The sequence below is a fragment of the Eutrigla gurnardus genome (assembly GCF_963514095.1).
Source record: "Eutrigla gurnardus genome assembly, chromosome: 1".
Lineage (NCBI taxonomy): Eukaryota > Metazoa > Chordata > Actinopteri > Perciformes > Triglidae > Eutrigla > Eutrigla gurnardus.
In genome coordinates this window covers 29,153,631-29,168,793 of record NC_139915.1, presented here as the reverse complement: position 1 = coordinate 29,168,793, position 15,163 = coordinate 29,153,631, and the positions used below count along the sequence as shown (strand labels likewise).

Here is a 15,163-nt window from a genome sequence, read left to right as displayed (position 1 = left end):
TGGCGAGATGGACGGTATTTAAGCCTTCCGGGGGAGCATTCGGTGCCACGGCAGCACCGAAGAACACGAGCTAGGACTCAAGGTATGGACTCATTTCTGTTCTAGTGAAGCTCCCTGTTTGGAGTTGAGTGATATATTATTATTAAGTTGAATTATTTTATCAGACTTTTTTACCTTTTTGACATGAACTTAAATGTCAAGGGTCAGTTCCTTTGTGAGATGTTGTTTGAAGGAATATCAGACATGTTATACAGCATTTGATGGAGAGACAGTTTGGCTTCGGTCTGACGCCTCAGTAAAGCCTCGGCTACCAGAATATCACATACCAGTCCTGTGAGGCGATGGGCAGCCTCTGATATGAGCGGGAACTGAAGCGCCACACAGGACGTCTGAGGAAAGGAGAACCAGTGAAATCGATGAGGAAACGTTGTGTCAGAGTTGGTCCTCTCCTTTATCCATCAGTCTGCTGCTGTTTGGGTTTTAGGGGTTATTTATGATGTCCATGTCCTGAACAATGAATATTATTTGTTGCCGTTAAATTGGAGATGAGGGCTTCAACGATTCAATAAAGTGACTGAATTAAAACTCAGCTTAATCCCGGACCAAGTGTACGTTGAAGGGTCTTGAACATGTCGTGTTCCCAGTAGACGACAGGTCAAGAGGAGCTTTATTGGTGTGACACTCATCTAATAGTTATCTTGTGAAGGCCTGGGAGTTGGGACAAATGACTTATGTTATTGTAATGCTAAGCTATTATTGATGAATTAAATTAATTACCATGCATATTAGACTTTAAAAGAGTATTGTGGGTGCAATAGAAATGAGTAATGTGTCTGCTCTTTTGTGTTCTGAAGATGCCAAACTGGGGAGGAGGTACCAAGTGTGCAGCCTGTGAGAAGACGGCGTACCATGCCGAGGAGATCCAGTGTAACGGGAGGAGCTTCCATAAGACCTGCTTCATCTGCAGTGAGTTTACTGGTTCTGCCTTCTCTCTACTGGTGCGGCGGGATGTAGAGCTGGTTGACTTTATCCCTCCATGTTTGTCTAGTTGACACCCAGGGGTGCCGGTCTGAACTCACAGAAGAGACACACACACACATCACTACACTTTTATAGTTAAAAGTCCAGTTTTTGTTGCTTTATTTTATTTCTGTTGTATTTGTTGCCTCTTTTTTCTTCCTGGCCTCTTATATTATACTTTCATTTCTCTTTTTCCTATTTTCTTTGTTTCTTTTTTCCATTTCTGGTTGACTTTGACGGGTTTTGTTTTAATTTGTCTTCTACCTTCTTGATTCTTTACTTTCTTCTTGCTTTGTATTTCCTCTATCTATTCCTTCCTTCGTGACTTTTCCCCTCTGCGTTTTTGTTCTTTCCACTTTTATTTCCCCTCTATTCACGTATAGCTTCCTCCACCCAGACCAAGTCCTCTCAGCAGTCAGGTCTCTATAATGATGATGTGTGTTTGTAACGATGCCCTCTTTGACTGCCCGGTGGCGTTTTCCCTTCCTCTCCTACCGCTGGGCCGGTCGTCCTGACCTGAATTTCTCCCGTTGTGATGCAGCCAAAGTTTTTAAGCCACAACCAGCTGCTGCCGTCTAATCCACGGAGAACTCCTCTGAGTTTACTGCTCTCTACACAAACAGCAGTGCTCTCCAGCTGGCTGGACGTGAGTCCGAGTGGCTGCTCCATCGTCCCGCTGGGAGCTCTGAAAGGCCTCCGCGATTAAGCTCAACCATCACTCTAAGTGTTCATCTTCCTACAAATAGAAACACAAGACATCCAACTATGTGTAATGTCACTGTTGACTGATCCAGGCAGCTAGGTGGGAGCTTTATTTAACCTCCAGTGCTCCACCTCGTCTGGACAAACTGAATCCAGCAGCTGGCTTGAATGTGCAAACGAGCTTTGTGCTTCTTTCACACAGTGACCTGCAGGAAGGGGTTGGACAGCACCACGGTGGCAGCGCACGAGTCCGAGATCTACTGCAAGTCCTGCTATGGCAAGAAATACGGGCCCAAGGGCTACGGATACGGGCAAGGAGCTGGAGCGCTGAGCTCGGACCCTCCTCGACACGCCGGCCTGCTGACTCACGAGTACGTGATCAAGCTGCAGCTAAAGCCAGGGGTCATCCCACCCGAATAACCCGAATAATAGCCTAGTTTTATGGGCAGAGGGTTGATATCCATCTGTAAAATCATACCCCTTCATCTTTAGTGATTTGGGCGAACAGAACTTTTAATTATTGGCTTTCAAACTGGTAAATTTCTCTTTTTTCCAGTATAATCAAGCTTCCTTTCCACACATCTGCAGACACACAGCTATAACTTCAATTATGCATTTTATCTTCTATATTAAAAACAGTCAAAAACCAGCGAGCAAAGCTCACACAATGTTATTTTCTTTTTTTAAGCTCCAAGTCTAAACCACGACCAGTTCCATCAAACACCGTTGAAAGTAAATCTTCCCCGAAGTTCGGATGTTCAGACCGCTGCCCTCGCTGCTCCAAAGCGGTCTACGCAGCGGAGAAGGTGATGATGGCAGGAAGGGTAAGGTGGTTTCTATGTTTACTGGGATTTTATTTAGAATACATCACTGTTTTCCTGTTGCCAGAAACCTGAAATCATCAGTTTGTTGTTTCTGTTGTAACTTATACTACCAAGGTTTTCTAAGAGCCCAAACAAGTTGTGTAAGTGTCATTTATATAGCCTTAAATCACAAATTTGCCTCAGAGGGCTCATCAACTAATGAAAAACTCCATCAATTAATGAAAAACTCCAAACTCCAACAACCCCAAAAAAAACACTCTCTTCCAAGCTTTACTTTTTGCCAAAAAGTTTTTGGCAACAAAAATATAGCAACACACTAAATTGTGGCAGGAACTCTGTGGCAAAGTCCGTCCAGGCAAACAGAGTACTCCCATACATACTCCATATATACTCCCACAGGCTGACGAGCTGATTGCTGATTACTGATTGCTGGCAGCTGCCGGCCAGGGAGGCAGATAGGGACAATGTGATAAGTGGGTGTGTGCAATCTAATACTATATTCATATGGTAACAATAACAACAAAAATCTGACCCTGCACACTAACAAGCACTCAAATAATAAATAAAGCTACCAGCACATTACAAAATGTAGAGAATCAGTATTAATGGCTTCTTATCTGGCATTTACAATGTGCTTTCTCTGCTGTGAAAAGAGCATAGATGAAGCGTTAAGTTGTCTTATTTAGTCCCTGGTTAGTTAGTTTGGTAACATTAGCTGCTTATTCCACTGTGTTTTTATGCCAACGTTACACTAGTTACAGAAAATGGCTTGAAATGGTCATAAAAGACACAAAAAGACACACACATACACGCACACAATCAGCTGGGAGTTCCAAAGTTTTGCTCCTTTTACAAACAAGGCTAATTGTCTGATTGGTCACGTTTAATCTAATTACCTCTATAATCATGTGTGTGTGTGTGTGTGTGTGTGTGTGTGTGTGTGTGTGTGTGTGTGTGTGTGTGTGTGTGAAGCCCTGGCATAGAACCTGTTTCCGCTGCGTCCTGTGTGGTAAAAGCTTGGAGTCGACCACAGTGACGGACAAGGATGGAGAGCTGTACTGTAAAGGTACACAAAGATACACACACACACACACACACACACATATACACTCTATATAGTCTCCAATAGCTGTTAGCGTCCTTCTGTTACTGCGTTGGAGGTACTTTGAAAGCCAAAACATGGAAATATACCAGAACAACACACACAGATCAGATTTGAAAGTCTATTTATTTTTACCTTCATTGTTTTTTCATTTCCCCCTCAGTTTGCTACGCCAAAAACTTTGGGCCAAAGGGATTCGGACTGGGCAACGCCGCCATGTTAGCTTAGGCAGCTGTTTGAATGGAGACTTTGACCTTTTCACTGGATGATGTCTGTAACACATGATGAGAATCCATACTACAAGAAAGCATGGTGGAAACATGTTGCATGTGTTCCTTATGAGTACAAATACAACTCTTTGTTACATTAAAATGTATCTTTGATGAAGTCCATTTGTGAAAATGACAGTTTTCATAAATAAAGGAAAAGAGGAAATGAAGTTTGTTGAATCCTCGTTTGTTTTTCTAATTATAGTTTTGATGATAACAACTTACCCAGCCCCGTTTAGTATGTCAATGAATTAATTTGTTACCTCCCACTGTGAGCAGACAATTAGCACTGCCTCCTCTTGTTAGAGCTACATTTTTAATAGATTCTTATTTGCATCCATGAATAATTCTGTGCAATAATTAATTAAGATAATCAAGGCAATAAGTGACGAACAAACAATGTATTCATTTCCCCCCCAAAATAATTATTAGTGAGCAGCCGTGCAGAGCCGGGAGGGATTAGTGGTTTTGGTCAAACTGAAATAAAGCCGTTATCTCACACTATTAAATTAGAAGAGATGAGAAAAACATTCAGAGGAAAAGTCACTCCGACGGAGGAAACCAGGAAACTCTGTTCAGGAAACTGTGGGTGGGTGTTTTGGTCTTAGCTCAACTAAGGTTTCTATTTTTTAGTACTTATTTCCACAAAGTTATGAAGACATCTCTGGTAAACACAAGATTACTTTTGATCGATTCTCTGTGGAGAAACTCAGATCTTTCCATTAAAAATCGATGAATTGAACTAATAGATTCATTGAAATCATACGAGCGTCAGTCAGAGAACGGCTGTAGTGACTTTCAGTTTAAACCTGCAGGTGCTTTTATCACAGGGGCTGCCTTAACACACTGCTTATATATATTATATTATAGTCATTTTCTCATTGTCAATTTAAATAATTAAGAATATTGGTTAGCGGAGCTTTAAAAACATTTTCATTGTCAAGCTTGTTAATATTGACAAATAATGTGGCAAAAATAACACATTTGCTTGAGAAGACTTCAAACTGAGGCTTGAAAAATGTCTTGAATAATCTGCACTACAAATTTGTCTCCAGTCTTGTTCGAAGTTATATTTATGAAGCTTACCAAGTCTTTTTATACTTTGGTTGTTGTTTTTATTGTGTTTTTGTTCAAAGGACTTTAAGTTTTATATCTTAAGTTTGTATTTTTATACATTTTATTCATCAGAAATTTAATATATTTTGATGTTCCGTTGTGACAATAAAATAAACAAGTTTATTTTTAAACTGCATTATCATATTATTTTAGTGAAGACTCATAAATAGCTACAAATAACAGATGTTAGGGAAATCTGTTAATGTTTTGTTACGCGTTTCTGAAATAAAAAAAATAAAATATCGGCCAATATATCGGATTTTTAAATCAACAAACATTAGTATTGGCCTTCAGAATCCTTTATCGGTCGGACTCTACGTCCCAGTGACACTTACAGTGTTTCCGTTATTTTGTCCACCCCCTGGATGCAGACGCCCTTGAGTCCACACAGAGTCGGTTAAGAAGACAGGCACAACATTGCTTTATTGAAGTACGATAGTGGTCATTCATTATTAAACACATGCAACTCTTACAAAAGTCATAAAACCAACCGTTTATGCTTACAAAGATCCTCTTTTCCCAGAACAGATGATAAAAAATAGACTTGATGTGTTCATAAAAAAACATCTCAAAACTTCAGTTACAGTTGAGGCCTATTAAAGGTTTGATAACCGAGCCCAAAGTAAAACATTGTGATTTCCTTCCCACTTACATTGGTCAAGTATACAGTAAGGCAGCAGCAGTCTGTACAAAGAGCAACTCAATCAAACGATATCTACACTTTTCTGTGTCCCCCCCCCCCGAACTTCTAGTATCGCGGTCTCTCTTCACAAGGAGCCATAAAAAAATAAATAAATACACTTTGTGCTTTTTGGTCCAGAACCACTGTGAAAGTCTGACCCTTGACCCTGAGTGAGGGGTGGCGGAGAGGTCAGACCATGTCGGTGTTTCCGAACACGTGCTGCTCGCGGCCGGGTGGGAACTGCTGCGTCCAGTCGATGACGGCCGGTTTGAAGAGGCCGCAGCAACGCAGGTGGAAGAAGGAGACCAGGTTCCTCACCACGCCCAGACTGCAGAGAGATGATTCAGGAGAGGACCATCAGACACAATATAACTTTAAACTTTCCATGCAGAGCTCCATCAGCAAACTTTTTATAAGATTATATAAACCATCGGTGTCATGATGCCTCAAACTACTCATCTGATTCACTGTAAATAGTTTAAAGACAGGCTGCATGTTGGATTGAAGTCATTTTAGGCTTCAAATATCACAACAAAACTCTACAGGGATGTAAACTCATCAGGAACTTAAAAAAGAAAAAGAGCTAAATGAATAACTGCAGCACAGGGGTAGTCAAATGTACCGGTATATGTATAGAATTGAATGCAGAATAAGATTTGAAAATGTGTGTTATTGAAGTCCGGATTCAATCTCAAATTACAGCCTTATTTTTTCATGTCATGTCATGATGTCGTATACAGAGATATGCTGAGAAAAAGTCATATGGAAGATGAGCCACAAGTTTTAGCATGCACTTGCACATCTAGTTGTAGATTCACTAATTTGATTTAAGTCCTGACTTTTCTTCCATAGAATATATATATATATATATATATATATATATATATATATATATATATATATATATATATATCAGACATTGGTCGCAGTGGTATTAATAATACATGAGGGCTACTGTACACAGTGATGATAATTACAGGGGAAGACCTGAACAAGGAAAAAGCTCCTCCTGCATCATAAACATTAACCAAACACATGAATCCTTTGACGGTAAATAGATTTTAAATTGACTACCAAGTGAAATTATGCCCATGGTGTTACAGAGCAATAGATTTACAAAATATTCAAAAGCAGCACACTAAATGAATTCACGGATATCAACTCACTTGTATGGATTCTGTTTGAGGGAGACGGATTGTCGGTGTTTCCTCTGGTGGAGGATCAGGTTGGTCCTCTCCGCTGTGGTCAGTCCCAGGAAGGCAATCTGCTCCGGCAGGGAGGACAAACAGTCACTACGTGGACATCATTCTTCATTTCAAGTGTGATTTATCAGACAGAGAAGACCGTTCATCTCTGAGAGATGTAGAAAGTCATTGCAGACTCCGGGCAGACGGCTCACCTGGTAGAGTTGCAGCAGCAGGATCAAGCCGGACCAGCAGGTGTGATAGAAGGCCAGCAGGAAGACGCTGAGCAGCCAGGGAGAGCAGCTGACCAGGGTGGAGACCACGCCCCACAGGCCCTCTTCTTCATAGTGCAGCACGCAGTGGGTCGACCAGTCTGGATCACAAACACACACCACCATGTGTATGAAGTGTGAATGTAAAACCGCGTCAGGTACTGTTTTTACACCGGATTTAAAGTCACTCACATGTGAGGCAACCGTAGAACATCCAGGCTCCCATCAGCATGAGGGAGAGCAGGAAGAGGATGAAGTAGTGATGGTTCCTCGCACCTGGAAGACCACAAATGTATCACATAGAAAGATCGGCTTCCACAACCAGAAGTATGTGTTTACTAGCCAGCAGCTGTATTTAAATTCTTATTACTTTGTTCTGTGCTGCGTTATTCAATGACAAAATAAAATTAACTTAGAACAATTAATCAGATTGACAATTTCATTTATCTGTAAAATAGGTAAGCAATAGAAAAATAATCATTAGTGGCAGCCGCATAGTAATAATAAGTTATACTCACTAATAATCCCTTATATAAACACAATTTATCCATAAACTGCTGGCATTTAAATTAATTAAATGTTTTTCTCTTTTAAAAACCTGTGCACGGACTTTGATTAAATCTATAATTGAACAAGAAACACATGTTTTTATTTTTAAGATTGTGAAACAGGACAATTTTGAACCTTATTTTCCCCTTAATTAATCACACATTTTGAGGATTGTTCTTGTTTGTGCTCTAGTAGTGTGTTATTGTATTTTCTGGCAACTGTATACTTGCTACGTAGTTTTACCGATGCAGCCGTTGGTCCAGACGGAGTGGTGGTCCTGCTTCGCCACACAGGCGTCACAGTTGACGCAGTGGTTCGCTCTCATTGGCTTCTTGATCTGTGGACAAGCGTGAAGCAGAATGTGTTGACGGAACAGTGCTGTACGAAGGGAAAACCTTCCGTCTCCAGAAACTCACCATGCAGGAAGTGCAGAATATTCTGGGGTCCAGACAGCCGGCTTCAGCCAACACCAACACATTCTGACAACACAAACAAAACCATGGATATCTGTCTGGAAACATTTTACATGGAAGACGATAGTATTCAGTGTCTAACGTTTAATGGCCCTCCCACCATTTTCTTCTCTTCTTCGGTCGCCTTGACGAAGCCCGGGTCGGTCCTGCAGGTGCGGAGGTAATAGTAGAGCAGAGCCGTGGCGTTCAGGGTGAACAAGACCTGAACTGTGGCGCTGGGCCCATGTGGGGGTCAAAGGTTAAGGGAACTTTTCATTCATCAGCTTGATGATAAAACATAAAACATGACAATCAGTTCACAAGCTATTTATCACAGGAAGGTTCAATTCAGAAAGGCTCTTTTTGAATTGAAACAGGTTACATTGTTACTATAAGGATTATTGTTTATGGCGTTCTCGTCTGATGATGGGTAAGTGTACACAGATTAAAATGATGAAGACAGCTAATAATCTGTCCTATTATCCGGCATGTGAAAAGGTTCCGGTCACCACAACTTGGGTAGTTTATTTCCCACTTCGGCAACTCCTGTTTATTATAATTCCTATACCACGTGAAGGCAGCACAAGAGAAATGCCCGCCTCTCCCTTTGATGAACAACTGTATTTTTGCAGGGAACATCACATATAGCTGTTTTGTAACTCTTTTAGGTTTGTTGCTTCCTCTAAAGAAAGGATATCTGGCAGGAACCAGAGGCACCAGGTGACGATCATCCAGAACACCGAGGCCATGAGAGCGGTCGCTGGGAGGAAAGTCTGGAGGCTTGGGAAGTTCCTGTTAAAAGACACAAGCACTGCTAATTAGATGACATGCCACATGGAGCAAATATGTGTTTGACTTTGACATTTAACTCGTCCTCCTCACCTCGAGGCCAGACTGACCACGCCTAACACGCAGGCCAGCAGGATCCCTTTGAGTAACCAGGACTCGGAGTTCATGTCAGCTATGCCACCCACACTTCCAAACAAGGCGGTGCAGAGCAGGAACTGCAGAAACACCTGAGAAACACAAACAGCGTGATGTTAGAATAAGTCATGTTTTGTAATGTGAGATGTGTGCGGTCTTCAGTGCATGTTTACCCTGTATCTTTTGACGATGCGCAGGCAGCGTGAGTTGGAGCTGATCCTCTCCTGCTTGACGTGGTTGAGCATGTGGATGAGCAGCGGGCTGTGAACCTGGTGGGCCAAGTCGATAGGCGTGTGACCCTGAAGACGAAGCATTAAAGACACATTAATGACCCCATTCACAATGTACAGTCATTACTTAATTGTTCCACTTTGAGACGCACTGTTCATGCAGTAATTAACTTAAACACTAGACACAAGATGACTCATATTTCACTGCAAATTTTCCATTTTCAGCTGGAGGTTTCAAGTTTCTAATGAACGAGTTGTGATGCGCGTTAAACTCAATATTTAAGGAACTTATTGGATGCACATACATCATTATTTGAGTCTTGTGTCTTTCACCTCAAAACAAACGCTATTAATAATGATTCCAGCATTTAAAATAAAAACAGCAGGCTAAGAATCATCACGTCTTCAACATCTTGCACTTCTCAGCTTGCTTAACGACCAGACTTTCTGTGGTCATTTAGCACCGAGGTGTGACAGCAGACAAAAAAAACCTCCACTACGAGACTTACGTTGATGTTTTCTGCATCCACGCTGGCGCCGGCCTCCAGCAGGATGTGGGCGGCGTCTACGTTTCCTGCCAGCACGGCGCAGTGAAGCGGCGTGTTCCTGTTCACTTTGTCCACGGCACTCACAGAAGCGTTGTTCTTGATTAAGAAATTTGTGGGTTCAGGCCTAGGACAGAGGAACAACAACTGTGCTGTCAAGAGGTCATGATGATTAAACTTGAAGACGCTAAACCCGGTCTACAGACTAACTCTCTGAACTATTTAAAAATAGGCTTCTGAGTTTTTACACCTGGAGAACTATTTCTTAGATGTTTGCATCATCAGTCAAAAACACTGGGCATTCACAGATTGACCTAAATCAGTGGGGTTTAAAGTATATCTGTAAAGGATTAGGTTTGATTACCCAATAATCTTCTGTGCTGCTAACATCAGTGGTGTCTGTCCATTGCAGTCAGGCCCATCGACTTCCTGGAGGTAAGTAAGAGGATTATCACACAGGAAAATGAGTGAATAAGACCGTTACAAACACGGTTGAAACAAAAGAAGCTGCTCCGGAGATCGTACGGAGTCTGACCTGTCCCTTAGCCATGAGATAAGCTGCTATGGCCATGTGCTGGAAGAGGATGGAGAGGTGGAGAGCGCGGTAACCTTCACCGTCTGCAACAACGGGATCGGCTCCGTATCTCATCAGATGGATCACCATGGGGAGGTGGCCCTGCCTCATCATTGACAAAAACAACACAGACAGCTTTATGGAGGAGGAACTGGACTAACGAAGCTTGTAAACACGTCGACGTGTCACCCTGCAGAACGCACGTTGGCTTTTAACTACATTCACACAATGTAACCTGTGGTGTCCAGTAAACACGTGGTCATTCAGTCACCTTATGGCCCAATGAAGAGGCGTAGAGTTCAGGTCCCCTCCAAGCTGGTCAACTATCGACCCTTTAGAAATATAGTACCTGTCAGGGAAACACAGGGAGCAAATTCATGTCAAAAACTAAAATCTGAACATTTTGTGTTGAAGCTTGTTGTATTTCAGTTCAGTATTTCAGTCACTTCTTCTTTTCTATCCTGGATATTTATTATTGCTCAAAGCCCTGGGCTTCATCTCAGATACGTCAGACAAGGAGAAATTAAATACATGAAGTCCCTGAGGAAGATGTTTGTTTTCAACATGATGTTCAAAAGACAGCAGCAACACCAATCCGTTTATATTCATTCACTTTATGACTGAAGAAACACTAATTTAACTGTATGTTATGTAACTTAAAGTAGAGTTTTTGACATGAAAAGCATCATATTAAATACTTCATTTCAATCCATTTTTAATATAATGTCTGTCTCAACAATGGCATCCCATTTACCTGGACATACTGTAGAGTACCAAGTAGAGGGGACAGTCTGGACTGTTTGTGCGTTCACATGATATTAAAGTGACTTTTATGTAACCCTACTTTTTATAACGGAGGAGTTTGAATGCTATCTGCAGGTCTTACTTGACCAGCTCTGAGCGGTTGTTGATGGCCGCCCAGTGCAGCAGAGTGACGTTCTCTTTGTCCGGCTGCCTGACGTCGTATCCTGCCTCCACCAGCTCCTTACAGCGCTCCAGGATCCCGAACCTGAGAGGATCACACGCAGAAAAGCACTTTATTAAAAACAGTAATGTTACTACAAGGAGTTTTCAACCGGTTATGAAACAGTCTCAAGTTAATACCGATGCCTCTATCTGACCTACAAAAGCAAATGAGACCGTCAGCAAGAAAACTGGCAATTCAGACTTAACGATTATGGAAACGCTACCGCTTTTGACCACAAGGGCTAAAGTTATACTACATTCTCAACTAAAAGCCACTTGGGAGACAGTAAATTGTCAACTGTGGGTTTAATTAGAAAATCAGCTTCATTTAATTAGACTTTCAAACTGTGTGAAAAGAATCTGCAACACCTGAACAAGTGTTTTCCGCTATATTGACAGAGGGGGAGATGAATAGACTGAAAGGAGCGGCTCTGCAGGTTCCTTTCTTTTCTTGAGTGACCTTCGTTCGGCTGCACCTCAACTCACTTGTCGGTTAGGAAAAGCAGCAAGCACTTCAGTTTGCTGCACACTGCTGTGTGCTAATCTCAGAAAAAGGCACACTGAAAGGTTAGTGCAGGCTTTAATTGAACTGATTTAGTTCTAAATTGCTTTCGACTTGGACAAAAAGGGAGATCGTCACCCCTCTGACGGCTAATTAACACGGAGCTCTGGAAGCCGTTGTGCATTCCTTGAGATTTGTTGTGCAACTCGTGTGCAAATTAAAAACATTTGATAATACTTGTCAGGGCCAGACATTCACAGTGAAGAAACAAAGGGAGAAGTTACTTCTGTGCTTTTAGTTTTCATATATTTGAATCTTAAATCTTCCTCAATTGAAAACCATAAAAAAAACATTTTTTTGTGTAAAACTTATGCATTAATTGTAGAGAGAGATTTTTCAGCGCATACATAGACTCATGGAAACAGAAACTACCGTTCTAAACCTAAATAAAATCTTATGTTTTGGGGAATATTACTAAAATTTAAAATTGAAGCCAATTTTTTTTTTTTTTTTTTACAAAATACTATGTGAAGGTTTAATGGGGGCATCTGCAACCTCAGAAAAAGAGGAAGTGTTTGACGCAACAAATGTCAAGACACTGGGTCTCGTTGTAGAATGTATAATGATACAATAGGATAACAGAAAAAGACCTTTAAGGGGAGGTCTAATCTACTTTAGACAATCATTTATACCAGTAACAGATCTGGGAACACGGCATTGTCACTAAAAACGAATTTGATGAGTAAAGTAACAACAGTAAACTACATTATAGTCATATGTATTTCAAAAGCTCTGCTTACTTGCCCTCTTTGACAAGTGTGGCATCGCATGATTTTTAACAACGCACTGAAACGTCCACCAGGTGACAGAGCGAATGTCCCACCACTCACTGTGTTGCCTTCACTATGTCCCAGCTGCCGCTGTCGTCCATGTGCGACCGTCTCTTGGGCTGCTGACTGATGTCCATCGCCTGATCGCCACCTTTGACAAACTGGCCGTGAAAGGCGTTCGTGGAGGGGTGCGCCGCTCTCGGCCCGTGACTGTGGGAATGACCCGAATGTCCGTGGTTACAGTTGCCATGCATGTGGCCTTGACCCTGCAACACATGCACGAGGAAAACACACAGATTTGGTCCAAAGTGGTCCACATGGAAAAAAACAGAGAACAATAATGGTAGTGATTTGATCGCACAATGGGGCTCCTGGGGGCCTTGAAGGGATGAAAGCTGGCTGACCACCGAACCGACGGCTCTCGGGTTGCATTTTCTATTTGTAAAGTGCTGCTGTGTATATACGGTGGTAATGAGTTAAATAAATAACATTTAAAACTACAGCAAACAGCTTTAAAACATTTCCATGTTTGTGCTCAAGCTGTAGGATTAGACATTGTGGTAACAATATATAGACTCTGAGGTGATGTACATTTTCTAAAACCTCAGAGATTTTTAGGTTGTACAGTAGCTTTATTATCTATGGGTGTATTAAACCAGAGGAAATGGCTGACTGGGGTTCTCTGTGGCAATATTTAATGTAAAAATATCTGTGTTTGTATTTCATCTGATGGTCGGTTAACTTAAAAATTCCACATATTGTGATTTATATCACTATAATTTGAATATTCATTGAATACTGATTTGATATCCATACATTTTATTCACATTTGCTGACATTGAAAACAGTAAACAAATAATCAATTTATAATAAAACAAAACAAAGAGATTAAGCGATAATGAAAACAATGAACAGTTACAGTCCTAAGATAATTAATATATTGTGATTGACAATTTTATTGATTTAAACCACTCCTGACAAGCCATCTACATGGATGTGTTAATGTGTTCATTTTAAATTATGGGGTGAACTAACCCTTTAGTCAGTTTTAAGGTTATCTGTATTGTCATATTAGGGGGAATTAGCTCTGCAGCCAGGTTTCACACGAAACCAGAATACAAAAAGAACACATAAACGCAACATATTCACGAGTTTTAACAGGGAAATAGAAATTAACGCCATTTGCAAATGCGCATTAGAGTAAATGGACTAAGTGGGCTGGATCTATTGGGTGTTATCTCCCTGACAGATGGAGAACTTCACACATGGCGGAAGCGAACCACGTCATGCATAAAAGAGTATAAACACATGTGGAACTTGGATGAAGAGATTGCTGCTGACGTCTTCCGGAAAATAGCCCGGGATTTCACAGATAAGAAAGGCAACGTCAAAGATTCCAAATAAATGCTTTAACATACGGGTTGGCTGTGAACGCATCATCCTGTCAGATCAAATCCTAATAACGTGAACACATTTACAGGAACACAATTAGCCCAGTCTGACCGTTGGGTAGAGAGAAAGGCTAGCTAGCTAACGTGTAAACGTCAGGTAACTAGCATCAGGCTAACTACGCCCCCTGAAGCTAGCAGCCTAACTGACAGTTCGTGGCGATGTGTCAGTGGGGAAAAAGGTAATTCCGCGTTACGGCAACTTACCGAAATGCTAAACCTGAACGGTTAAACGGCAAGCTAGCTAGTAACGCTGCATAGTCAACAACCCGCACGGACATTAGTAACGTTGTTAGGACTGTCTACGTCAGCTCCGCCAGGTGAAACGGCAAGAAACAGGTAAATACAAGCGGCATAGGCACAACCCGACTCACATTATCGTCCTCATTCCAGTCCATTTTGTGAAGGAACGAAGAGAAAGTTCCTGCCGCTGGACGGACTAGAGTCAACGTACAACTTCCGCCGTGTGGTTTTCAAAATAAAAGGTCGGAAGGATACAGTTAAAGAAAACTGAAAATGCAGGAATACAAATTTATAGATTTAGAAGCTAATTTAAATGCCAAAATACCTGTATTTACGTTGTGGCCATTTCTATACTACATCTATTATATATTTTCAAATGGTGTTACACAATGAATACATTAGCATAATCCTCTTCATGCTACACACACATCCATCCATTTTCTACCGCTTATCCTGTATTTTAGGGTCACGGCGGGGCTGGAGCCGATCCCAGCTGTCATTGGGCGAAGGCAGGGTACACCCTGGACAGGACGCCAGTCTATTGCAGGGCTGACATGTAGAGACAGACAACCATTCACGCTCACATTCACACCTACGGATAATTTAGAGTCACCAATGAACCTATCCCCATCCTGCATGTCTTTGGACTGTGGGAGGAAGCCAGAGAACCCGGAGAGAACCCACGCTTACACGGGGAGAACATGCAAACTCCACACAGAAGGAGCCTGG

The 15,163-nt window shown here is 41.6% G+C and overlaps 2 protein-coding genes across 2 annotated transcripts; one reads left to right on the top strand and one right to left on the bottom strand.

Annotated features, from left to right (window-relative positions):
* Window positions 1-3,985, top strand: csrp3 (cysteine and glycine-rich protein 3 (cardiac LIM protein)). The gene is made up of 6 exons (XM_084031481.1): window positions 1-82; window positions 855-966; window positions 1,925-2,093; window positions 2,411-2,546; window positions 3,519-3,612; window positions 3,812-3,985. The coding sequence occupies exons 2-6, from the start codon at window positions 855-857 to the stop codon at window positions 3,874-3,876; spliced, it is 576 nt and encodes a 191-aa protein (XP_083887607.1). The 5' UTR covers window positions 1-82; the 3' UTR covers window positions 3,877-3,985.
* Window positions 3,986-5,430: 1,445 nt separating this feature from the next.
* On the bottom strand, window positions 5,431-14,654 carry zdhhc13 (zDHHC palmitoyltransferase 13). The gene is made up of 17 exons (XM_084015701.1): window positions 14,566-14,654; window positions 12,804-13,009; window positions 11,332-11,454; window positions 10,717-10,794; window positions 10,407-10,551; window positions 10,236-10,300; window positions 9,836-9,998; window positions 9,270-9,395; window positions 9,055-9,188; window positions 8,870-8,964; window positions 8,294-8,418; window positions 8,137-8,199; window positions 7,964-8,057; window positions 7,364-7,447; window positions 7,115-7,272; window positions 6,882-6,979; window positions 5,431-6,043 (listed from the first exon to the last, which is right to left on the bottom strand). Exons 1-17 carry the CDS (start codon window positions 14,587-14,589, stop codon window positions 5,905-5,907), a joined length of 1,920 nt encoding a protein of 639 aa, XP_083871827.1. The 5' UTR covers window positions 14,590-14,654; the 3' UTR covers window positions 5,431-5,904.
* Between the last annotated feature and the right edge of the window lie 509 nt (window positions 14,655-15,163).